This window comes from Doryrhamphus excisus, chromosome 10, assembly GCF_030265055.1.
Source record: "Doryrhamphus excisus isolate RoL2022-K1 chromosome 10, RoL_Dexc_1.0, whole genome shotgun sequence".
NCBI lineage: Eukaryota > Metazoa > Chordata > Actinopteri > Syngnathiformes > Syngnathidae > Doryrhamphus > Doryrhamphus excisus.
In genome coordinates, this window is record NC_080475.1 from 19457261 (window position 1) to 19484530 (window position 27270).

The 27270-nt window shown below is 46.1% G+C and overlaps 1 protein-coding gene across 7 annotated transcripts in view; it reads right to left on the reverse strand.

Annotated features, from left to right (window-relative positions):
- LOC131137599 (copine-5-like) overlaps positions 1 to 27270 on the reverse strand; it is a 155575-nt gene that overhangs the window by 54295 nt on the left and 74010 nt on the right. For all 7 annotated transcript variants that reach the window (XR_009131945.1, XR_009131944.1, XM_058085728.1 and 4 more), the window contains 7 exons: positions 27090 to 27153; positions 11380 to 11483; positions 11063 to 11167; positions 7820 to 7861; positions 7643 to 7718; positions 4128 to 4181; positions 2791 to 2852 (listed from right to left, as the gene is read on the reverse strand). Coding sequence is in view for 5 of the 7 variants with exons in the window: in XM_058085728.1 (XP_057941711.1) it covers positions 2791 to 2852; positions 4128 to 4181; positions 7643 to 7718; positions 7820 to 7861; positions 11063 to 11167; positions 11380 to 11483; positions 27090 to 27153 (507 nt within the window). In the remaining 2 variants the exon portion in view is untranslated. The remainder of the gene's footprint in view (positions 1 to 2790; positions 2853 to 4127; positions 4182 to 7642; positions 7719 to 7819; positions 7862 to 11062; positions 11168 to 11379; positions 11484 to 27089; positions 27154 to 27270) is intronic.

Below are 27270 nucleotides of genomic sequence, written 5' to 3' on the forward strand. Positions count from 1 at the left end.
CTGACAATATGAGCACAGTGAGCAGTGCATTCACAGCTTTTGTTTGGAAATTGAACTAAAATCAACTCTGCGGTAAGATGTGATAAAGTGATAAAGAGACGTCATTACATTCTAACCGCGATGTGGCAAGGGATTTTCTTCCCTGCATGATTCCTTCATGAATTTATTTTATATGGTATGTTTGACATAAAAGTTATTATTCACTTTCCTTCAACACCAGCATAAAACTAAGCAGAGAAACTAGTGGGTTTTTAACATTTTGCATTCCGTCTTCAGCAACAAAGACAAGACAGTCTTTATTGCAATGCTTTAAAAGCTCATGAGGGTTTTGATTTGTAGTCTTTAAAGCACTTAGCGAAGCATCATACTCATCATACTGATTTGATAAGAAAGAGAGTAATAATTGGTAATTTGGCTAATTTCAATGATGGTAGAAAAATATAGAATAGCATGTGTTTACCTTAGTTTCTTTTATTTTTAATTATTGAATGGTTATCTGTTGGATTAGAAAGTGGCAACAAACGAAGCGGTTGTGTTTTAATGAAACACATCAAGTATTTAGATTTTATATTTTTGCAGTTAGATATTTGACAGTAAATTTGACAGGAAACTACATACTGCACCATTCTAAAGGATACCAATGACCTGTAATATAATCTAGACTTTCAATTCAACTATAAAGCTAGAACATTGAGTATGAGTATGGATTTGACTTTTTGAAAATTGACTCCAGATTTGTGAAAACTTTGTGGGGCAAATTGGACCAGAGGGGTACAGCAATTGAGATAAAGCACTGTTATTCAAGGTGTGTATGTATTTTGTGAGTGTCCTGGAGAGAGACAAATAAGACAGATCTAGGACAGCTAAAACCAGGGCACTAAGAAACATGTCCATGTGTAACTGGTTGTCTGGCCTTAATTACGATTTGGTCTGTCTTTTATCATTTCATTGTAGTTGAGCTGTGGACAGGTTTGTCTCCAAGGAGGAACACACTGGAGAACATCCCACATTTATGAAATGCAGGGCAAAGATTGAGGAAAAGTGTTTCTGCAACACAGTACTGTGGAGGAGATGTGAAACACATTATGGGTCCCAAAGTAATGCTTTTGAATTGACTGGATTACTCCATTAGAGATGACATGACCGATTTTGAACTCAATGTCAATGCATTAGTCACAGCACTAACTAATGTGCTCACTGTTGACTGAGAAAGTTTTAACAAACTTGAATACATCCTACAACGTTTAGACTGGCTGAGGTCGGGAAGAGGAAAGACAGGTGAACCCCAGTAGCAATAAAACCAGTCGCAGAAAAGAGCTATTACAGTGAAGTTATATCGGTGTGAGCCGGCTAGGTATAACTAGCGACGAGGAACAATTCAATACATGGAGAATATTTACGTGGAGTAGCAACTTGTTGACTGTATAATAAAACATGAATGACTTATATTTTTTATGCTTCTTTTGGCCTCTCCACTTCAATCTTCTCAGCAAGTAACTCCGCCTTCCCTTTCCTTTCAAGGGGGTTCCCCGAGCAGACTTGCTGTGAAAGGGTGTTTAGCCCTTAGCACTTACCCCTTACCCTTCGGTTTAAGGAGAATTGGGAAACCACTTGTAGAGGGTTAAAGGGTAAGACAAGGGTGGTCTTTGGCTTTGCCAGTCCCCGTGGGGCCGGTGGTTCTCTGGTGGTGGGAGCTCGGCCTTGCTACGCAGGGCGGGGTTTACTGGGTGGTAGGAGGCAGTCCCTCTCCTTTTGTACATTCTCAGTGACAATTACACATTCACACATATGCACACATTTATATGTATGTGCACACCAACAGAAATACACACCTCCATATACACACTCACAGCACATGGGTGCTTCTCTACACAATCCATCGTCTTATCCATGATGTCTTTATGCTATTGGTATGCTATTATTACAGTAATAATGATGTCAAGCAGTGAGATTGCAATTACTGCAACTGTATGGTTGTAATTCTGTTTACTATCACGGTTCATGTCTTGTACATGTCCCACTGATGCTTGAGATTCAATCCCCAAACCTACCTGACATCGGATAGCACTCCAGACGAGACCAAATTAAACTGATGATGCAAAAAGCAGCATGTATCCGATATGTAGTTATGTATCCGAAGCTTCTGCTACTGCAGTGTGTTAACATCCATCCATCATATCCGTAATCAAAGGGCATGGTTTATCATGCAAGTCTTAGGAAAGGTGCTCACTGATGTAGGTAAAAGTTCATCTTCTCATCCAAAACATATTTTAAAAAGGTGGAGTAGCTCTCATCATTCTCTTGCCACTCGTGCATCAGACATCCACTAACACACACTCCTTGGAACAGACGTCGCAGCAGGCTGACTATGAACTGCCACAGACAAAATTATTGATCTCCTACATGAAATCATTTGGTATCTTTGAATATTACCACAATTGTAACTATTTCCACATGCACCTTGCTGTAAATATTCCTACATTTGCACCTGTGGTAAGATGTCAATCTAATTTCATTGGTGTGTACCAATACCTGTATAACTGAAAAATGTCTCTATTGTCTCATTTCTCTCATCATTCGCCACCAAATTTTACATATCACTTCACAAACTCAACAAACATATTTATAATGATATATTTTAGTATAAAAGTGATATTTTGCATACTTACAAGTATACATAGACTTATACGTACATACATACAAGTATACATAGTATACTGACCCATGAAATAACAGCACAACTATGTACTGTATAACTATAACAATTACAAGATGACACAGAGAACTCACCCTCCTTTAATGTAATCCAGGAATGTGTGCGCAGACTCCACGTTGAATGACAACAAGGACACCTGATGGGAGGACAAAACAGAGAGTCTCAACAGATTGTTTTATGTTTGGTCATTAAAGGGGAACTGCACTTTTGGAAGAATTTTTCCCATCATTCACAATCCTTATGTGAAACATGAACACACATTTCTTTCCCTCTTCTGGGCATTTTAAACAAGCGGAGACAACTTAAAATGAGCTAACAATGCACATTATTGGGACGTACCTATTTCGACAACAAAGCCCTCTAACATTTTATCGTTTCAAATATAAGCTTTGATCACACATTAGTATACAAGTATACCGATGATAACATGTAATACTTACTTGCAGTGTCTTGCTGAATTTTTATGATTTAAAACACTACCAAAACTTCTTTCTGAGTTGCATTGATTTCACATTGCTCATAGAGCTTACGCTACTTCTGTCAACAACAGCAGCACAGATACAGTGACAACACTCTCCTTGGGATGGCTGTGTCTTCCAGCACAAGACGTGTGCTCCAGTCCTCAGGGAAAAAATGCTGACGGCAAACGAGTATGTGCTTGAGTCTTTGTAGTAACATGAAGAGCTAGCTATCCACTCTTCGGTCTGTGAGTGAGGCTGAGACGGGCGGCCAGCGAGGCATCATGTTAGTTGGCCAGATAAGTATACAGTAGTTTTTCATGTTGGCTGCTACAATAACAATATCGCTGTAGCTTTGTTAATATAGAAGTCTGTTATGTAAATAGAACGTTATTTTGTGAGCGCTTTAGCATCAAAAAAGGCACTACCCATGACATTCATTGTTAGCTAGCTCATATGAACTTGTGTTTTCACACTAGAAAACACAGAAAAGGGAGAATAATATGTGTTCATGTTTCACATCAGGATTGGGAATGATGGGTAAAATTACAAAAAAAATTGCAGTTCCCCTTCAAAGGGAGCGAAAGCCATCAATGTGCATTATCCCATTAACAGCTGACCTCTGTGCAAACCACCCCTAGAATGCCTCATCCATGTAGAAAGTGTGATGCATGGACAATGTTTAATTTCATCATCACAATCTGGAGCGTGGCATATGTGCACTGATGGATATATCAATTTTCATCATCACACACTTGGCCCCTGACATGAGACTCATTAAGGATTATTACAACGTTTAGCCACAACATTCAGCCAAAGGTTGCATATTATTGTCTGCCTTGTCAATTCTGATATTGGGGATGGAATACAAGCATTTAGTTTAGAAGTGCTGCTGTGTGAAATCCATTCATTGAAAACTTTCTGTGAGATTAATCTCAAAACACAAGACTTACTGTTCCAGAGTTGATGTATCTCTTTTTCTTTAATTTCTTCTTGGCATTCACCACCTATGACAGAGGCAGAATGGGAACATGATCACATAATTGTATGCTGCCCCAAGCGAGCAATAAAAACATCATTGCCGTCTTATTCCATGAAGCTAAGGTTAATGGAGCACATACCTCATCCGATAGCTGCATGAGGAGATAGCACTGGGAATCGTATAGTGACAAATTCACCATTATGCAGCTACATATAATGGAGGCATACACAAAAAGTACACTGTGTATCACTGTGATAAGCATAGAAAAACAAATTAGGAGAGATAACGGTTCTTATTATGTAAAAGTAGGGTAACATTTCTGGCTGACAGCTCAAAATATTCCAACATGAGCTGTCAGTCTCCTGTATTTACATCTCAACATCTCAATATTTAGGAATATTCAGAAAGGATTATTATTCAAAATTTGCCTCAATGCACCTTTCCTTCATGAAATGTACGAATGAAAACACCTAAAAAATACCTAAAATAGTATAACACAGGGCAATAGTCATAAAACATTTCATAAAAAGTGCAAACTCAATGAAATGTCTTTAAAACACATTAAAATCCATCGAAATCCATCATTATATTACAGTAAATAGTAGTGTATTAAAACACTGTAACAATACTGCTCCTATTTGTCCTACTTTTGAACGCACCACCAACCGTTCACCAACCGGTTTAGTTTACCCATAGTTTAACAATAATCCAACATAGATCTTGTCTCGTACAAATCATGACATAAAGCAAACTTCCAACAACTTCACGGTACTTCTTTCGATCAACAGACTGACACTCATTGTCCCACTTAAATTTGTTTTCACAGTCATTTTAAATCGCTCGAAGATCTTTGTGATATATCTTTTTTGGCCCATTTTTAGTTCACCTTCTTTCTGAACAAAATCAACACCCAAGAAATGTTTCCCAAGGTTGTTCATTTAAAATTTAGCTCCCAACATCTCTTTTACATTTTTTACAGTCTGTTTGTCACTTGAGATCAATGACGATCAATGATCAATGATTAATGATGAGATCAATGATGATCTCAAGGGTTTATGATGGGTTGATGATGGGATCATCAACTCAAATTATCTGAATTATCTTCTCATTTGTTGTCTGTTGTCTTTTTACTATGAACACAATGGTCAGCTGGGTTCTGAAGTAACCAATTAGGAAATCATGAAGCATCCTATTCCAATTTTGTCCTGACTACTTCAGATCATACAACAACCTTTTAAGTTCACAAACTAGTTTTTCACCCGTCTCTACTTTAACTTCAAAACCCTCAGGTTGTTGCATATACACTTCACTGGGTTTGACACTCATTTACAAATTTGATTAAGACCTTTACCAACCAATTTTTTTGTATTTTACCAGTTTCAGGATGAAAAACAACTTATGCAGGACGGTTACTGTCAAAACCCACAAAAATCCCCTTTTCAGTTTGTGAGTCAAGCTTCTTTTTGTTGCATTTGTGCATGTTCATCTCAGAAAGATCAAGCACCTTCCCTGTCGACACATAAGGAGTTTGCCCTGTCCGCTTGTTGTCACACCTATTGTGGACACCTGTTGCAGTCTGAACTGCAACAGGTGTCATTTTTTTGTTACTGTTGTCATAAACCAACTCTGTCATAAACCTCTCTCCTCTCAGATTTCCCAGAACTCTTTATCCAATTAAGTGCCATCTCAGCTCTGCTTCTGGCTCGTGATTTCAATTTTCACTTTGACAACATTAACGCCAAACCTGCCACAGAATTCCTGGACCTTCTTAGCTGCTTCTGCATCACTCAGCAAGTTAACTTCCCCACCCACACTAGAGGCCATATCCTGGATCTGGTCTGCTCCGCCGGCATCAAAATCCACAAACTCACCAGTCATAACCTCCACATATCAGACCATCTGGCCATCACAATTGATCTATGTAACATGAACTAACCTTTAGGAATCTCACATCCATCAACCCTCATGTCTTTCCTTCACTTCTCACCACCAAACTTCCTGTCTCCCCTCCCTCCATTATCTGAAGACCCCTTTGAACTTGTCAGCTATTAAAACAACACCCTCTCCTTCCCGTCTTGATGAGCTTGCCCCCCCAAAAAAACAAAATGGTCTCCTTCTCCCACACTGCACCCTGGTACCTGTGCTCCACAATGTGAAATCTGGCCTAACTGTCCATCTCCAAGCTTATACAGATTTCCTACAGAAATACAAAGACACTTTAAACACAGCCCGGTCACAATACTACTCCAATCTCATTACATCTGGTTCCAACAATCCCAAATCTCCTTTTTCAACAATCAACACACTGCTAAAGCCCAATGACGACTCCTTATTCTTCACCACCACCAAATGTAATGATTACCTAACTTCCTTCCAGTCCAAAATTGACTAAATATACAGTTCCCTCAATCTCCCCTCTGCTCACTCGCTGTCCCCTTACCCACCGCTCTCTGGCTCCATTCAGTCTAACAAGCTGGCAGCAATCACCCCCACACTCAAAAAGTCTGGTCTTGAGTGCAATAACCTCTCCAATTTCCGTCCCTTAGCCAACCTCCCCTTTCTGTCCAAAATCCTTGAATATGTCATAGCTGCTCAACTTCAAACTCACCTCAACTCTAACAGCCTGTTTGAATCCTTCCAGTCCGGTTTCCGCCCCAAACACAGCACTGAAACAGCTCTTCTTAAAATCACTAATGATCTTCTTCTCTCCTCCGACTCTAGCCATCTCACCATCCTCATCCTCCTGGACCTTACCACTGCTTTTGACACTGTCAGGTCTAAGCATCTTCAACATTTCAAAACAATGAAACGGAAGAAGGAAGACAACAGTTATTACTTTTACTAGCGAGGAGAACGGAAGAGATGTACTCAGCACACAATCTCCAACCGCTCTGAGTACACTTTCCGTTGCCTCTCTTTTTCTTTTCTTGATACAAAGTTCACATTGCAGCTCTAAAGGACAGGGAAGTAGCAGCTGTAGCTCCGGTCTAGGAGACACAGCGGGTTGAACTCGGGACCTTCCTCCAAATGACCCTCCTCCCTTCACTGGTTCCAGTTCCAGCAGTGAACGACGTATGGGACCTTTCTTCTGAAGGGGGTAGTACGTCCAGCGGCAGACGACGCACATTACATACCGCCTGTGAAAGGAGCTCCTCCTGCTGTAAGTTTCCTTCCTATGCCTTAGATCCTGTTTCCATGCCCTTATTTTGTAGCCACTTCCTTTGTTATTCCTTTCTGTTTGTTCCTGCCTTTACTATTTTGTTACACGCACCTGCCTCTAATTTTCTGTTGTTTCATTCAGGTGTGCACTTCTCCCCTTGTTGAGGCATTGTCTTTCGTTTGTCATTTGTTTGTTGTTTGGTTTGCTGCAGCTGCACACCAAAACATGTTTTGTATTTTTCATGATTATTTTTTTTATTATGATTACAAATTTAAAATACAAATTTACCGCACCAGATGGTTGTGTTTGTTTCTGTGTCCACTCACCTCAAAGATGTTTAATTGGCTTTGCCCCCGACACAGGTCTTTGTAGCTGCTAGTGAATTCACCAATGAAATCATGACTGGGAGAGAGAGTGAGGAAAATGTGTCAATTACATTTCCATCCAGTGTGTGTGCTGTGTGTGTGTGTGTGTGTGTGTGTTTGTATGAGTGTGTGTCTCACCTTCCGTCTCTGTCCCAGTCATACACTTCCACTTTGATTGTCCTGTAAAAAAAAAAAAAAACACATACACATGGGGACACTTTATCAGGATTGGCATGTCTAGCACAAGAAGGAAAATTAACTGTTGTAATTAACAGCAAGTTTCTAAAGCAGGGGTCCCCAAACTACAGCCCGCGGGCCGGATACGGCCCGCCTCCACCTTTGGTCCGGCCCCCTGAGCAACACCAGATAAATACCCCTCCCCCCTCCCAGAAAAAAAATCCTTGACTCACCCCGTCAAATAGAGCGGAACAATGGCGAAAAGATTAGGTAAGAGAAAAATTGATTCAGAATGCAGGGTATTTAACCTGCTGTGGACAAACGATTATTTTTTTGTTCAATGCAAAGAAAAAGCGGTTTGTCTCATCTGTCAAGAGACGGTGGGCGTATTTAAAGAATACAATCTGCGCCGACACTATGAATCCCGTCACAAAGACAGGTATGATAGCTTGCAAGGCCAAATGAGAGCAGACAAACTCTCAAAGCTAAAAAGTGGACTCTTTGCTCAGCAGAATATATTTCTATGCCAAACTCAGCTGAATCAGTCATCCGTTCGAGCCAGCTTTCGGGTTGCTCAATTGATAGCGAGCAGCGGTAAACCTTTCACTGATGGAGAGTTTGTAAAGAAATGTTTGAATGCTGTTGCGGAGGAGGTGTGTCCAGAGAGGAAAGATGTTTTTAATGCCGTGAGTCTGTCGGCGAGTACAATCACCAGACGCATTGAAGAACTTGGGGGTAATGTGTATGCCCAGCTGCAACAAAAGACAAAAGAGTTTGACTTTTTTTCATTAGCACTGGATGAGAGCATGGACGTGCAGGACACGGCGCAGCTGCTCATTTTTATTCGTGGAGTTAGCGCTAACTTTGAGATGTGCGAGGAGTTGGCAGCCCTCCAAAATTTCAAAGGGACTACAACGGGGGAGGATATTTTCGGTAAAGTATGCCAAACCATGGAAGAGTTGGACTTGGACTGGTCAAAGCTTGTCAGCATCACAACTGACGGGGCTCCTAGTATGGTGGGCGCGTCTCGGGGTCTAATAGGACGCATGAACCGGGAGATGGAAGAACGGGGTCTCACTGCCCCGCTACAAGTCCACTTCCTAATTCACCAGCAAGCGCTGTGCTGCAAAGTGTTGAAGTGGGATTCTGTCCTACTGGAACCTACACAAAAGGATTATAAAAGGCACACAAGAACTTTGAGAGACTGTACATATGACTCATTTAAATAAGAGATTCTGCTCTGACAACGAAGCTGAACTTTTACCTGTTAAGATTGTGCATGGCACAACAGAAAATTAATGTTCCATGGCCTTTTTTTCTGTGAAGACCCCAGAGAGGTTTATTTGGTTATTATTTATTTCATAATTGTGTTATTATATATTTCCTGACTTTATTTTTTCTTTGAAGACCTCAGAGAGAGTATTTGGTTATTATTCATTTCATAATTGTGTTGTTAAATATTTCCTGATTTTGTTTTTTCTTTGAAGTCCCCAGAGAGAGTATTTGGTTATTATTTATTTCACAAATAGTATTATTTATTTTATTAATAGTGTTATTATTTATTTCCGACTTATTTTTTCCGTGAAGATCCCGGAAAGGGTTATTAATATTTGGTTTTGTGTGGCTTTCTGGAAAACAATAAATGTTTATGTTTAGACACCCATGCAATCGTTACATTTTCTGCTACAAACTGACCCCGGCCCCCCATCAGAGCAGGGAAAGGTTATGTGGCCCTCACAGGAAAAAGTTTGGGGACCCCTGTGAACAATGAATGACAATGAAACCAATCGCAACTGGTAATTGAAATGAAAACTCAAACAGCCCAACCTCACAAAGACAATAGTTTTGATTAGATCTCCTCCATATGTCATCCCCCATCCCCTCTCTAACATTTAGCTAAAATAGCTATGATTGAACATTCAATGATTGAATACTTTTTCCTCTCGTCCACAAGACAAGATGAGATATGATTGGACTCTGCCAAGGCCGTACAGTGGTCGAGTGGTTAGCGTGTCGGCCACACAGTCAAGAGAATGGGAAGACTTGGGTTCAAATCTCCCACTCTGTCATAGACAGGCGAGGGCAACACAGCTTATTGGCAGATGGTTCATTGAGACCATGGCTTATATTGTCTGAGGTTGAGAATGCTTCATGGACATATGTTTGAAAGCAGTCGTATACAAAATGATAGAACAGAAGTTCTCAGGTTTCGGACAGGTGAGGTATTACGGTGTGTAATACCTGAGGTATGTGAGGAATGCTCAAACGTTTTTTGTTTATGCTCAGATACTTCAACTAGTGGGGGGACATTGATCCAGTGGCATTACTGCAAAATGAGAAAATCTGTTAATTCGGTACACAACATGTGACTTGACATTGGGAAGAACTGCTACAAATATTGATGTTGGTTGATATCAGTAGTAAAGTGCTGGACTATATTGATGTATCGCATCACACTAAAACGCCAGTATCGAGCATCTCTAGTCGTAACTGTTGAAACAGAAACAGATGAACATTCTTCAAGTATAGCCCATTAAAGGCAAAGATTTCAGATGCTATAGTCTATATAGTGGGTAGGAACTACATGTTTTTACATTTACATTTTACATTTTAACCCATATATTTGATTCTATTTGCAGTACAAGGCTGCATTAAATAAAAAAAAGTGTGAAAGTAGGCAGGGTCCTTAATCACAGCAACTGCCTTCCTCCATCCAAATCCTCAAAGACACCATCCATGGCTTCCCTCCATCTGTCTGACCCAATTAACTTGCAGGTGAGCAAAGGCAGAATGGAGGAAAAATCCTCTGTTGTGTGCTAATGGGGGTGAAGTTTTCTGGCTTCCACACACTGTGGCTGTCTTGACACATACTGCCTTGGTTACACACACACGCACACACACAGAGCTGTTACTGTATCCCAGCCGCATGTCGTCATTTATGGAACTCCCTTGTTATTTTCTAGTATCCTGCCAAAAAAAGTGCCATGCTGCTCAGTTGTCAGACAGGAAGTAGGCTTCTGCAGCAACAAACTGTTTGAACCGATGTCAACAGTTTTGTGCTGTCCACTTAAGTTGACAAACACTGGCCTGCAGTGATGGTCTTTTTTAGCAGCAGACAGAAAATCATTGTCATCTCAATTTGACACAACTTCACATTAAAAATTAGATTGTGCAGTTGGTGATGTGCACCATCATACTGTGTACCTGTCATGGTCTCCATTGCAGAGCGCTCGCACGGGGATAGAGAAGGGCTCCCACACTGGGTTTAGCGTGTTCTTCACCACTTCTGTCTTGTGGCAGATGGTGAACCTGGAGATGAAAGTTAACCGGGATTTAAAGTGGTGCTGCCTCACATCTTTAAGAGGACCTTGAAGGTGGAAGTGAATCTGCTTTGAGGTCTTGCCGCGATGAAGTTGTCAGTATGCCACTGAGTTTAAGGAATCTCCACTGACAACCTTCCCTTGAATGTCTGTCCCCTAAAGCCAACGTGAATCACCCACTGAATAAAAAGACCAACTTACGTGCCATCTTCATTGCTCCTGTAGAAGACCATGAAGGGGTCAGACTTTCCAAAAAAGTCCTTCTTATCCAGTTTGTTGGCACAAAACTGCATAGTGGTGTAATCCTTCAGAGGGGAGCAAGATAAAGAGAACCAACATAACACTTTGTAATTTCACGCTCTTGCATCTGCTTGCCTGCTGGTGTTTATTCATACATGGCATTCATTCATTCATTCATTCATTTTCTACCGCTTTTTCCTCACGAGGGTCGCGGGGGTGCTGGAGCCTATCCCAGCTGTCTTCGGGCGAGAGGCGGGGTACACCCTGGACTGGTCGCCAGCCAATCACAGGGCACATATAGACAAACAACCATTCACACTCACATTCATACCTATGGACAATTTGGAGTGGCCAATTAACCTAGCATGTTTTTGGAATGTGGGAGGAAACCGGAGTACCCGGAGAAAACCCACGCATGCACGGGGAGAACATGCAAACTCCACACAGAGATGGCCGAGGGCGGGGACCGAACCCTGGTCTCCTAGCTGTGAGGTCTGCGCACTAACCACCAGACCGCATACATGGCATGTTACTAGATATAAAGCACAAATGCACCAAATAAAAGCCTGAATCCAAATCTAGTCTAACAGGCCAGCAGGGCTCCTGTTTTCAAATCCTGCAAATGCATGTGCCATTTATTATGCAACTTCTGGATGACAACATAATGCAGGGCAAGAGCATCAAATGGAAAGCACCTTGTTGTAATCAATATAATCACAGTAGCAGTAAGAGATAACGCAGGAGTGCTAAAATGGATTGTGAAACCTTGTACAATAGGTGCACAGGGTGTGAGTGCAGTTAATGATACATTACAAAAGCCTACATTAGCATAATTACACTAATTTGGGCAGCATGTCAATGTAGGCTACCATTATGTAGACAAGGAACATAGTCTAAAAATGCACTCGCCATAAGATAGTGTTGATGCTATAAGGAATTGTAGCATCTCCAATGCACCTCACTTGGTCAAAGGGTGAACAGGGTACATGTCACCATTGATGTCTACTTAGTTGACCATCCTCTGATTCAGATAAAGACAAGACAAGTGAAGATGACACAAGGTTAAAGAGCCTGCTAGTTCAAAGAGTTAGAAAGTCATATTGAAGCTGTCAACTTGCTGTTATTTGATGTGACACATTTCAGTCAGTAGAATATGTTAAACAGACTTATTGGGTTCCAAGACCAAGGTCACCTGTGCCTTTTTTGATAAGACTATGAACACTGTCCAAAATAGTTTAAATACATTTTCTATTATATATTTGTTAGAAAGGTATTCATTTTGTGGATGGACAGAGGGATAGATGGATTAAACGAATTAGGTTTTATCAACCATTTTTTATTCAAAAGGGCATTTTTTAATTGGCCTATGTGGCACTGATAGTGAGTTGTCTTTTTAGTTGATGTGAGTTGTATGTATGCTCCTCCATGAATAACCACCATATCGTGGTGGAGGTGTTTGGGTGCCGAGTGACCTAGAAGCTATGTTGTTTGCCTGTTTGCCTAGGGAGATCATGACGGGCCAGACCAAGAGTGATTTTGAAGACCAATATGAAGAAAAGTAAGAGGAGAGACCACACCTTGCCTCAACGTGGGATACCGAGGCATCACCCTGGAGCCAGGGGGCTCGCAGGAAAGCGCTTGGTCGTAGGGCCTTCACCCAGGGGGCCGGACTGGGCCCAGCCCGAAGAAACCACACAGGAGGCGGAACGGCCTCCCTGATCTGAACCCGTGTGGTGTGATGTAGTTGAACTTCTGTGTGCACCACAGTTTGTCCATAACTAACACTATGTTCGAACATAAGGATGTCCATATGTCCATAAGTGCACTTTGCACCAGGACACACTAGGCCACAGGTCTATGATCGACTTGGTATCATCAGACCTGCGTCCACATGTTCTGGACACACAGGTGAAGAGAGCTGATCACCACCTGGTGATAAGTTGGATTAGATGGTGGGGGAGGCCAGACAGACCTGGGAGACCAAATTCTGAAGTGAGAGGGTGCTGGGAACATCTGGCAGAGTCTCCTGTTCGTTGAGTCTTCAACTCACCTGCATCCCGGCAGAAGACCAGGATATTGAGTCTAAATGGGCAATATTACGTGCCTCCACGTACGTGCAGCTGATCAGACCTGTGGCCGCAAAGTGGTTGGTGCCAGTTGTGGCGGCAAGCCCCGAATCCGATGGTGGACACCAGAGGTCAGGTGAGGGTTGCTGTCACGCTGAAGAAGGAGCTCTTTCAACTTGGATGGCTTGACTCCTGAAGCAGCTGACCGGTACCATGAGGCCAAGCATCACATGGCTTCGGCAATGGTCGAGGCAAAAACTTGGGTGTTGGAGGAGTTTGGTGAGACAATGGAGCACAACTTTTGGTGGAGGAACAGCTGCAGCAGAACAACGTCAGAGGAGTCTGGAGAGGCCTGAAAACCATCTCTGGCCACAGGGGGCCCGACTCCCAGGCTGCTGGGGACCAGGCGTGGGCTAACGATCCCCCGGCCCAGCACCTCCTGCCGAAACTCCTGCCGAAACTCCCCCCATCGACACCTCGAGTGGACAGCCCTACCCCCACCTCCCCCTCCTGCACACAACCATCCCCCACCACTTCTCACCTAATCAGCTCTACCTCCTCACCAACCTCTCCCTGCACACAGCCCCCCTGCTCCAACCTGACCCTCACAACATCCCAGGTGAGAAACCAGCTCCGGAAAACCAAGGCGAGGAAGGCGGCGGGACCAGACGGCATCAGCTCCAGGCTCCTGAAGTCCTGCGCGGACGAGCTATGCGGGATTGTTGAGCAGATCTTCAACCTGAGCCTGAAGCTGGGGAGGGTGCCACAGCTGTGGAAGACATCCTGCGTGGTTCCTGTCCCCAAGACGCCGCACCCCAAGGACCTCAGCAGCTACAGGCCGGTGGCACTTACATCACACCTGATGAAGACCCTGGAGCGTCTGGTCCTTGACCATCTCCGCCCCCTGGTGGGTCCTTCGATGGACCCGCTTCAGTTCGCCTATCAACCTGGCACTGGGGTGGACGACGCCGTCATCTTCCTCCAGCACAGAGCGCTCTCTCACCTGGAGAAACCTGGGAGCACGGTGAGAATCATGTTCTTTGATTTTTCCAGTGCGTTCAACACCATCCAGCCGGCACTTCTGAGGGACAAGCTGGAGCACACAGGGGTGGACCTGCACCTCACATCGTGGATACTGGACTACCTCACCAACCGTCCACAGTATGTGAGGACACGGGACTGTGTGTCCGACACGGTTGTCTGCAGTACGGGGGCTCCGCAGGGAACGGTCCTGGCTCCTTTCCTTTTCACCCTCTACACTGCAGACTTCTCATACAACACACCAACCTGCCACCTGCAGAAGTTCTCTGACGACTCTGCAATCGTTGGCCTCATCACAGATGGGGACGACTTGGAGTACAGAGGACTGACACAGGACTTTGTGGATTGGTGCCAGCAGAACTGCCTCCAGATCAACACGGGGAAAACCAGAGAGCTGGTGGTGGATTTCCGCAGGCGCATCCACTCTCCTCCAACACCAGTGAACATTCAGGGAATGGACATTGAGATGGTGACATCTTACAAGTACCTGGGTGTTCATCTCAACAATAGACTGGACTGGACTCATCACACGGAAGCACTTTACAGGAAGGGCATGAGCAGACTCTATCTGCTCAGGAGACTGAGGTCTTTTGGAGTGCAAGGGGCACTCCTCAAGACGTTCTATGACTCAGTTGTGGCTTCAGCCATTTTCCAGGGAGTGGTCTGCTGGGGCAGCAGCATTTCGGCTGCGGATAGGAAGAGACTGGATAAGATCATCAGGAAGGCCAGCTCTGCACTGGGTTGCCCCCTTGACCCGGTGGAGGTGGTGGGAGAGAGGAGGATGTTGGCTAAGCTATCATCCATGTTGGAGAACGACTCCCACCCCTTGCAGGACACTTTGACAGCACTTGAGAGCTCCTTTAGCGATAGACTGCTTCACCCCAAGTGTGTGAAGGAGCGATATCGCAGGTCCTTTCTTCCTGCAGCTGTCAGGCTGTACAACCAGCACTGCTCCCAATAGACTTCTACACCACTATGTACATCTGTGTAATACTTGCTTTTATAGTCAGTATAGTTACTCCAGACCCCATTCACTGTGCAATATCTGATCAACCTCCATGTGCAATATTAAGGGCTCTAAATGCAATATACTAAGTTCTATGTGAAGTATTTCCATAATGCCTCATATTAACTCTCTAACAAGATCTCAGTGTATAGACTGGTCATATATCTCGTCTCGTTTCATATTATCTGCATACTGTATTGTATATAACTCTGGGAAAAACTGTTGATTTTTGTTAATACTTGGGTTGTTTATATTGTTTATTTTTCTATATTGTGTATTTTGTACTGCTTAACTGACTCTGTACTCTTGCTGCTGTGCAATGCAAATTTCCCCACTGAGGGACGAATAAAGGCATATCTTAATCTTTTTACTTTAAAAAATTCCTTAGTTATAGTTACTAGTTACTCCTCCAAAAAAGTAACTGAGTTACGAACTGAGTTACTCCACTACAAAAGTAACTAGTTACTAGTAAAAGTATCTATTGCATTACTTGCCTCTGCTTTTTTTTCGGGGACATAATGTACATTCGACGTGTACATTTTTACCTTTGACCTCAACAAAGTTAAAGTAGTGTCTGTACTTTCCTTTGGCAAACACTGTCTTCTCACTAGAGTCCTCCTCACTCGCCATCTCTCGCTATGCTGTATCTACTACCTGTCACTTTGGATGTGCTCGAAACACCCGACCACCCAAGTTCTCTGACTGGCTGAAGACGCAATCTTGCTAAACTTTAGCCAATCCTCATTGCTTATCTGGTTATCTCACCCCCTCCGTTGTCACTCTGCAACACTCTCACTGCGCTGCAGATTAGTTATGAAGTTGGTGATATCTTTTTAGGCGGCTTCAGTAACGTGCAGTAACGGGGTGTCGAAAATGGTAACAGCGTTATGCTGACAGTAAGAGTAATTAGTTAGATTACCCGTTACTGAAAAAAGTAACAGCGTTAGTAACGCCATTTATGGGGGTCCCGCTGGAACCAGCTGACGCCGGGGCTTGCCCTAGGGTCATGGTTGGCGCTACCTCCCTGGGTCTGTCCTGAATCGCGGGCACCAACGTGCCCTTGGGGGGGGCGTTCGCCGGCCTCCAGGCGGTGGGGTCCGCGCTGCTGGTGGCCTGAAGTCTACGGTGGTGGCTTGGGGTTGTTGCACTGTGGTGGCTGCTGCGGGGACCGGGCTGTGTGTTGGGAGGGGGCCTGATCCTGCTCATGGGGACGGGGGCCTGGGTGGCGTGTGGGGATGGGGCATGCTCCTCGGAGTGGGGCCTGCTGGGGGGGCGGTGCTCTTCCGGGCGTTTGGGTGTCTGCTGCCACTGGTCCTATGCTCTGCTGCATCGCTGTCCCTGTCTTTGCCCATCCCCAGTCTTGCCTTAGGGCTCGTCAGGGATGGTTCTCCGGTACGTGGGTGGAGCGCTGCTGGTTCTGGGGGCAGGGCCGGTGGATTGTGGGGTTTGTCAGTGGCCTTGCGCTGGTCTTAACTCCTCAGCTCTGGTGCTTGGCCTCCCCATGACTTGGAGCTATGGCTCTCCCTCACGGGGGTGAGCTGCCCGGTGGGTGTCGGCCGGCGCGGTGGAGCGCCTCACCACTCGCCTGCTCGCCCCCTCCCCTTGCTCATGTGCGGGCCTCCTCCCCTCGCCCGCTCCTTTGTCTGCCACACTGCCGTAGCCCCGATGCCGTGGTCAAGGGGAGTCCGGGGGTGCTATGCCTTGGCGGTCCGTACCTCCCTGGGCTCGGGGCCTGGTTGTGGGTCTGGGACCCCTGGGTCCCCCGCCCTGTGATGCCCCGGACGCCCCACCCGGGGACGTCCACAGTGTGTGCTTGCGTGTGTGCTTGCGTGTGTGCGTATTGAGTGGATGGGGTGTGCGCGTGTGTCTGAGATTATTTTATGTATTTATTGTTTGAAATACTTAGATAAATAATGATTAGTTTTATTATAATTATATATATATATATATATATATATATATATATATATATATATATATATATATATATATATATATATATATATATATATATATATATATATATATATATATGTATGTGGGTGTGTGTGTATATGGCCATATAGATATACGGGGGGGGGCTCTGCGGGGGTCTGGCGCAGGGCATTCCATCTCTACCGCCCGGTCCTCCATGGGGCAGTGTGCCCGTGCCTCTTCTGTCTTGGCCGGGGCGGTCCTATGTCGGTGGTCAGGCCTGGGGTTACCTGGGGCCTTCACATACTCGCATTCACATACACAACACACCTCCATATGGACACTCACAGCACATGGGTGCTTCTCTACACAATCTACCATCATATCCCTGATGTCTATATGCTATTGGTATGCTATTATTACAGTAATAATGATGTCAAGCAGTGAGATTTTAATTACCGTAACTGTATGGCTGTAATTGTGTTTACTATCATGGTTCATGTCTTCATTGTTACTATTGCCACTGGTAAGTTGGACTGTTTCATTTCACTGATATCATCTCCATTGTGACCTTAGCCATCATTGACATTTAACTGTTCTGTTTGTCACTGTTGTTGTTATGGGAATTCTTGTTGCTGCTGTTTTTGTGTCTCCCTCTACTGCCCCCCCCCCGCCACCCCACCTTTCTCTTCTTCTTTTCTGTTCTTCTTCTTGCTCCGGTCCGGTCGCTCCAAATGGCATAACAAAAACATCAAATAACGGCAAATAAAATTTCATGGTACAGGGAAGTTGTAGCCAACACCTTTCCTGACACAGAGCAAATCTGTTTAGCATGTAAGGGCATTTAGATCAACAATACTATTTGCCCCAATGGCTGGACGGGACAAAAAAAAAAAAAAAAGTAACGCCGTTTATTGAAAAGCCTGCTGGCTTGTGAGTGCTGCATATGCCCCTGCTTCTGTTTTGCGAATTTGCAGCATGTGTTTTGTGGTCTTTGTGTGTTCTTGGTACGGATCATTTCTTTGTTTGCCACAATTGGATGTTGCTCCATACTTTTCAAACGTATTGCATGTGTGCACACTGTAGGATGGCAGAACCACAGTGGTGTACACTCCTGATCACAAGACCAGTTGAAAAAGGGCCAGAATTCACATTTTTCACTCTTAGATCACATGGGGGTTCTAAGTAGAGCTTCAAAATGCAAAACAGTGAGACCAGTACAGATAAAGGTAAAGTAAAGTTGAATAAATAGATATAATCCATTTTTCAATAGTACAGTATATCAATACAATTGGGGACAGTGAAAACATACCTGGGATGGCATGACAAAAAATAATTGAGAACCACAGTCCTATAGAAGAAGCCAGTCATTACCACAGAGACAAGGGTCTTCAGTCATTTCAGACAACATTTCCACAAAGCCAGCTGGTGTTTGACACCCCTACACAACCTGAAGCACCATTTTTCCATTGAAGTAAAAAGCATTGCAGATCATGATGGCGGCCCCTCCACTGTGCTGTGTGGAAAACATCTCAGGTGGGGTGTCCTGAGAAGCCATCATTGGAATATTATGTTTAGTCAAAGGAGACAAGGCCTTTTATATTAGGACCTAATTATTTCATGGTGGGAAACACCTCCATCCATCCATCCATTTTCCTCCGCTTATCCAGGTCCGGGTCGCGGGGGCAGCAGTCTCAGTAAGGAAGCCCAGACTTCCCGGTCCCCGGCCACCTCCTCCAGCTCCACCGGGAGGACACCAAGGCGTTCCCAGGCCAGCTGAGAGACATAATCCCTCCAGTGTGTCCTAGGTCTGCGCTGGGGCCTTTTCCTGGCTGGGCATGCCCGGAACACCTCACCAGGGAGGCGTCCGAGAGGCCTCCAGACTGGAAGCCCGAGCCACCTCAACTGACTCTTCTCGATGTGAAGGAGAAGCGACTCTACTCTGAGCCCCTCCCGGATGACTGAGCTCCTCACCCTATCTCTTAGGGTGAGTCCAGCGACCCTACGGAGGAAACTCATTTCAGCCGCCTGTATCCGCAATCTCATTCTTTCGGTCATGACACTAAGCTCATGACCATAGGTGAGGGTGGGCATATAGATCGACCGGTAAATTGAGAGCTTTGCCTTCCGGCTCAGCTCTCTTTTCACCATGACGGTCCTGTACAGCGACCGCATTACTGCTGGGCCTCTGATTTGGAAGTACTGAGTCTCATCCCAGACGCATCACAATCGGATACAAACCGCCCCAGTAAACGCTGAAGGTCACAGCCTGAAGAGGTCATAAGGACCACATCATCTGCAAATAGCAGAGATTAGATTCTAAGGCCCCCGAACCAGACTCCCTCAACACCTTGGCTGCGCCGAGAAAATCTGTCCATGAAAATTGTGAACAGAATTGGTGACAAAGGGCAGCCTTGGCGGAGGCCAACGTTTACCGGAAACAGGCTCGACTTACTACTGGCAATGCGAACCAGGCTCCTGCCCCGTTTGTACAAGGACCGGATAGCATGTAGTAGCAGGCCACCAATCCCGTACTCCCGGAGCACCCCCTAAAGGACGCCACGAGGGCCACGGTTGAATGCCTTTTCCAGGTCCACAAAGCACATGTAGACTGGTTGGGCAAACTCCCATGCACCCTCAAGCACCCTCGTGAGGGTGTAGAGCTGGTCCAGTGTTCCACAACCAGGACGAAAACAGCATTGGACCTCTTGTATCAGAGGTTCGGCCAACGGTCGTACCCTTCTCTCCAGCACCCTGGAATAGACTTTCCCAGGGAGGATGAGGATCACAATAGATGAAAATATGAGCTGGAAGCCTCATATTACAAATATACAACATAAGGTGGCAAGAAACATTTCAATATTGTACAAAGTAAAATTTGTTTTTTAATCTTTCCGGATCTTCTGTTCCTGGCTGGAGGTAGAGCTGCTGAACGCACCTGAGGTGGATTACTTCTATGGCACTTAAGCCAACTGCTGACAGCCGGGGAACGCCGGATTATTGCATTGACCTTTCGTTTGTGCGTTCAGCAGCGCTCGCCTTTAGCCATCTCCCTTTGTTGTGTTTTTCCATGGTGCTCCCTTTCGACACCATCGCCTTTTGTTTCCTCCTTTTTGGGCCAAATAAATCCTTAAACTCACTCACCTGACTCCTGTCTCTGTGTCCGGGACCCAGACCCTCCAAAAGACGTAACAGAATAATCCGGCTATCGAATGGATCCCGGCGACGCGGACCTGGTCAAGAAGTCCCTCCGTCTCCAAGCCATGCGCCTCTCCAAACAAGAGGAACAATTCGTCGCAATCGGCGCCAGCGTGCAGAACCTGGCCGAGCGGCAAGATGCATGCAAGGCCGCCCTCAAAGCCCAGCTCAAAGCTGTGCTTTTGGCCCTGCAGTTCCACCCGGCTCTTGCCGCACCTCCGGTTGTGGACGTCCATCCGGATCCTTCCCCTCTGCCAGTGGTGCCCAGCTCTGCAGCCGTGTGCCCCCAGCTCTCGAAACCGGAGCGATTATCTGGGGACTCACGTGACGTACCCTCCTGACCCAGTGCGAGCTGCACTTTGAGCTCCAAGCAGCCGCCTTTCCCACTGAACGCGCTTGAGTAGCCTTTGCCACCTCCCACCTCACGGACAAGGCGGGCGCCTGGGCCACGGTGGAATGGAGCAACAGGCTGTCCACCTCCATAGGGACACCCCCGATGCTGGCACCGGAGGAACCGATGCAGCTCGGCGGACATCACCTCACGCCGGCCTAAAGGAAGCGTCAAATTCGGCTACGTCTCTGCATCTAATGTGGACAACCCGACCACACCATCTCCCGCTGTCCCCTCCGCCCTGACAGCCAACTCTCCCAAGCTATGGCCGCGCCCCCTCCCGGTTCGTCGGTGGGCTCTCTGACTCTCTTCCTCGACGAAGCATTTGTGGTTATCTATCGACGGCCAAAGTTGTTCGTTCTTTGGATGGGCACCACCTTGCTAACGTCACTCACTAGACCCACTCTCTTTTGCTCCGTCTTTCTGGCAACCACGTCGAAAACATGACTTTTTTCGTCATCCCCTCACGCTCCGCTCCCGTGGTATTAGGGCTTAATTGGTTGAGCAGACGGAACCCCCACATTGACTGGACTAAGCCAGCCATTGCTAACTGGAGTATTTTCTGCCACACGCATTGCCTGAGGGGGGCGTGTCCCCATCTGCCAGCCACTCGTGCCGCTACTCCCGAGCACATTGATATCACCTTGGTTAAGAGCAGGGCCATGTCACTCCCCCTTCACCGTCCGTACGACTGTAGTATTAATCTTCACCCTGGTGCCACGCTCCCCACCTCTCGCCTGTACAACGTGTCTAAGCCCGAGAGAGAGGCACTTGAGGAATACTTTTTTTCCTCTCTCGCGTCAGGCCTCATTCACCTCTCTTCCTCTCCTTTAGCTGCCGGCTTCTTCTTTGTCGAAAAGAAGGATAAGTCACTCCGCCCATGCGTTGAATTCCGTGCCCTCAATAATATCACTGTCAAAAATACCCACTTCCCTTGTTCAACTCCCTTCACTCCCTTCAAGATTTTCACCAAGCTCGACCTCCGCAATGCTTACCACCTTGTCCGCATCCGTGAGGGGGACGAGTGGAAGACTGCATTTAACACCCCTATTGGCCACTTCAAATACCTAGTAATGCCTTTTGGCCTCACCAATGCTCCCGCCGTTTTTCTGTGCCTCATAAACAATGTCCTTCGTGATATGGTGGGTCGGTTTGTTTTTGTCTATCTCGATGACATTTTTATTTTTTCCGCCACTCTCGAAGAGCACATCCAGCAGGTTCGGCTGGTCCAGCAGAGGCTCTTTGACAATAAGCTTTTCGTTAAAGCCGAGAAATGCACTTTCCACTCTTCGTCAGTTTCTTTTCTGGGGTTTGTGGTGGAGAAGGGGCAACTCCGAGCCAACCCTGCCAAGATCCAGGCTGTGGTCGAATGGCCTCCTCCTACATCAAGGAAGGACCTTCAAAGATTTCTGCTCATTTCTACTGCCGCTTCATTCAGAATTTCAGTCGGGTCGCAGAACCTTTGAACAGGCTCACATCCACTAAGATTCCTTTTGTGTGGACCCCAGACGCTAATTCCGCCTTCGAAAGGCTCGAGTTGTGCTTCGCCTCTGCACCTGTTCTTGTCCACCCTGACCCTCTCTCTCAATTCTTTATCGAGGTGGACGCGTCTGACACCGGCGTGGAGGCTGTCCTCTCCCCGCGCTCCACCACCGATCAAAAGCTGCACCCCTGTGCCTTCTTCTCTCGCCGCCTGACCCCGGCGGAACGCAATTTCAATATTGGCAACAGGGAGTTACTGGCCGTCGTCTTGGCCTAACAAGAGTGGAGGCACTGGATGGAGGGTTCGGCGGTCCCCTTCATCGTTCTTACGGACCACAAGAACTTGGCTTACCTCCGCTCTGCTCACAGACTAAACCTGCGGCAGGCACACTGGGCCCTTTTCCTCACCAGGTTAGACTTTACTCTGACCTTCCGCCCCGGTTCCCGGAATGGCAAGCCTGATGCCCTCTCAAAGATGTACTCCCCTTCCTTGCACACACCTCACCAGGAAGCCATCCTTTCACAGTCCCGCATCCTGGGGGGCCTTCAGTGGGGCGTTTAGAGGCGAGAGATGAAGGACTCTTCTCCTCCGGGGGGCTGCCCGGCCGGACGCCTGTTTGTAGTCCCTGGCCTCTGCCCAGAGGTTCTTCGCTGGGTGCACAAGTCCGAGCTAGCGTGCCATCCGGGAGTTTCCCACACCACCTTTCTCCTGTCACAGAGGTTCTGGTGGCCGTCCCTGCGCTCGGACGTCACAGAGTTTGTGGCCACTTGCACTACATGTGCCCAGAATAAATCCTCCCATCAGGCCCCAGCAGGCCTCCTATGTCCCCTGCTTGTCCCTTCCCCGCCGTGGTCCCAAGTGGCTTTGGATTTTGTCACCGGCCTTTCCCCATCCAACGGGAACATGGTCATTTTCACCATGGTAGACCGATTTTCCAAGATGGCCCACTTCATCGCCCTCCCCAAGCTCCCCTCAGCCCTCAAGACCGCCCAGCTACTGGTCCACTACGTATTCCGGCTCCACGACATCCCCCTCGACGTAGTCTCCGACAGGGGTCCACAGTTCCTCAGCCATATGGAAGGCCTTTAGCAAGGACTTGGGGGCTACCGCCAGCCTGTCCTCGGGCTACCATCCACAAACTAATAGCCAGTCCGAGCGAGCGAACCAGGACCTGGAGGCCGACATCCACTGCGTGTGCCACCAGCAGCCTGCCTCCTGGGCCATAAACTTGCCTTGGATTGAGTATGCCCGCAACTCCCTGGTCAGCTCTGCCACGGGTCTCTCTCCCTTCCATGGGGCATATGGTTATCAACCCCCTGCCTTCCCTTCTCTGGAGGCAGAGTCAGCTGTCCCCTCGGTGTCCGCCCACCTGCGCCGAGGTTGCCTGGCTTGGCGCAACACCCAGATGGCCCTGGCACGCACAGCGAAGCGCAACCAGCGCCTGGCCAACCGCCACCACGTGGCAGCACCGGAATACAAGCCAGGACAGAGGGTTTGGTTGTCCACTCGGGATCTGCCCCTCCACACCAGTTCCAAGAAGCTTCAGTCTAGGTTCAGTGGCCCTTACCCCGTGGGACGGGTCATCAGCCCCTCCTCTGTGTTGCTTCGTCTCCCGGACTCCCTTGGTATCCATCCCACGTTTCACGTCTCCCTTCTCAAACCCGTCAAGGTCAGTGACCTCAGCCCTCCAGAGGTGCCTCCTCCTCCTCCCAGGCTTATCGACGGCCACCCCACATTCTCGGTCAAGGCCATTTTGGACTTGAGAAGGGGCAGGGGTTTCCAGTATCTGGTCGACTGGGAGGGGTACAGCCCCAAGGACCGTTCATGGGTCTCTCGTGCTCTCATCCTAGACCCTGACTTGCTTTCCGACTTTTACCGTCACTTCCCTGAGAAGCCAGGAGGTCGCCAGGTGGCGCCCATCGTTAAGGGGGGGGATACTGCCACATCCGGGTGCCCTTGCTCTGTGCCCCCACACAGGGAGGAGCCCTGTGTTTTTTTATCTTTCCAGATCCTCTGTTCCTGGCTGGAGGTGGAGGTGCTGAACGCACCTGAGGTGGATTACTCCTCTGGCACTTAAGCCAACTGCTGACAGCCAGGGAACGCCGGATTATTGCATTGAATACGCTACACTACACATGTCGCTGCACCGCCTTCTAGAACCTTTCATTTGTGCGTTCAGCAGCGCTCGCCTTCAGCCAGCTCCCTTTGTTGTGTTTTTCCATGGTACTCCCTTTCGACACCATCGCCTTTCGTTTCCTCCTTTTTGGGCCAGATAAATCCTAAACTCTCTCAAATGACTCCTGTCTCCGTGTCTGGGACCCAGACCCTCCAAAAGACGTAACACTACGGTACCCATTAAGGATCGACCAATACATCGGACAGCCAATATATCGGGCCAATATTTGCGTTTTTTCCTTGTATCGGTATCGGCTGATACGCGCATGGGTTCGCCAATGTATTTTTCCACCGTATGATTTACAGTCAGGCATCCACCGAAGCAGCTTTGTGTTGCCCCGGAGGACCCCGCAAAACAGATAGTTGCAGTACCCCGCCCGCACTGTTCAATCACATCGAGGGCGCGTTTTCACAAGTAATAGAGTTAGCTTGCTTTTAACACTTTACTAAGCCCATCACATTTCACTGGGTGATCGCTCGGCATAACAGTTTAAGTCACGGTGTGACAACAAGACAGCCCAAAAACATCACATACCAAGGCAACAGACGAATAAAAGCACTCTCACTAGTTGAGCAGAACAAGAATGAACAACTATGCAACTTTAAATGCGTGTCGTGTTATGTGTGTGCGCTCTCTCCGAGCACGCACACACACACACACAAAAGGAATTGGAGCAGCCGTGTCTGCTTATGAGAGGTCTTTATCGTGCACAACACGAACTTTAATGATGAGAGAAATGTTTTATATATCGTACTAAATTGTGTCAGTGTGATGTGTTTGTGTGTGTGGAGGCGGGGGGTTGCGCGTCACGCTGCGGAAGAGCAGTCATCACATAGATCCTAGATAAATTTAAACTATGACAGAAATGTTTTGCACATGGTTGAATATTTATTCCTTTTAAAGTTGATAATGCCATTTAAATGTGTGTTTAAGAAAGCTGAATCCTAGTGTGTTCAGTGTTTACATTTCAATACATATTTGTTTGAACATGAGACCTGTAATATTTGTTATCATGGTCATTTTTTCATGTAAATTGAGGGATCAAAAGCAGTATCGGCCACAAATATCGGCCCAAGCAAAATCGGCCATCGGCTAAGGGTGATGGAAAAAAAATCGGTATCGGCATCGGCCCCCAAAAAAACATATCGGTCTACCCCTAGTACCTATTATGTCATTGTATGATCATATCACCTCGTACTTCGGTACGTGACAAAAAAATACATATAAAAAATAAAAATAAATATTAAAAAAATAAATTAAAAATAAAACTTAAATTATATTAGGGAAGCAGAAAGTGAACAAATGTAACAGTCACTGATTGTAAAAGTACCAGATGGAGGGGTAGGATTTAATAAGCTTTGCTTCTTCCTACTCCTTTTGAACATGTGGAACTGGGAACTGATTATGTGACGCACTCAACTGTAAATCTGATGCATGTTCAAATGAAATAAAACCATTACCATTACCATACTTTTTAAACCCTTGCAGATGCCATCTGGTCGTTACTGGACTACACTTAATTTGAGGCGAGAATCCGGACCCGTGTCTTGACGGACAACCACCCACAGCCCCCAGCTCAGCACTGGTGACCTTTTTTGGGTCCACCACTTGAATTTTGTTCCATAACCCCATGGATTTTTGAAGATGTTCCAAATGATCGTCTTACTGCATCAGACAGGCCTTGCTTATGCAGCTCAACAGTCTGACTGCATTCAAAAAGAAAACAATTTTTTTCTTTACCATTTCGAGATCATAACATTCATTCATTCATTCACAGCTGGAGCCTATCCCAGCTGTTTGCGGGCGAGAAGCGGGGTCCACCCTGGACTGGTGGCCAGCCAATCACAGGGCACATATAGACAAACAATCATTCCCACCCACATTCATACCTATGGACAATTTGGAGTGGCCGATTAACCTAGCATGTTTTTGGAATGTGGGAGGAAACCGGAGTCGAGATCACAACAGTATGAGAAAATGACATTGAATCCACATTTTTGCCAGGATTTAGTTTTTCAAGGATGAAGGATTTTGATCAGCTGATGAACATGCCATTTCATTTTAATGGCAGTTTGCAATAGACGTCTACCGTTTCCTCTTTTTATTTTGAAGCTCTACGTAGATCCAACAGTGAAAAATGTAAATTAATGCGATATGATGCAATGTTTTTTTATACATTCAACAATTGTTGTATTGTAATATGCACCATAGTGCCTCATGAAAGACACTATTTCCCAATGAGTCATATTCAGTTTCATTTTAAGCCAAGCTATGATTGGCTTAGCTATGAGGTCATTGTCATGTCTTGATGATATGAGTCAAGTGAGGAGTGCAGAGTGTATCTCACAAATATGCTCATGATTTTGTGTAATTAGTATTTTTTAATTAAGACTTACCCGACTGTTTCCTAGCTCCTCAGCAGACAAGATGATGTTGCCACATTTCTTCCCAGGGATTCCACTGAAATACAAATGTTACTCATGTTACACAGCGGATAGAAATTGAACTTTAACCTGTGGCAGTCTTACCAGAACGCACACACAAGAACCGTTGAAAGAAAACGATGAAAGATCTTTT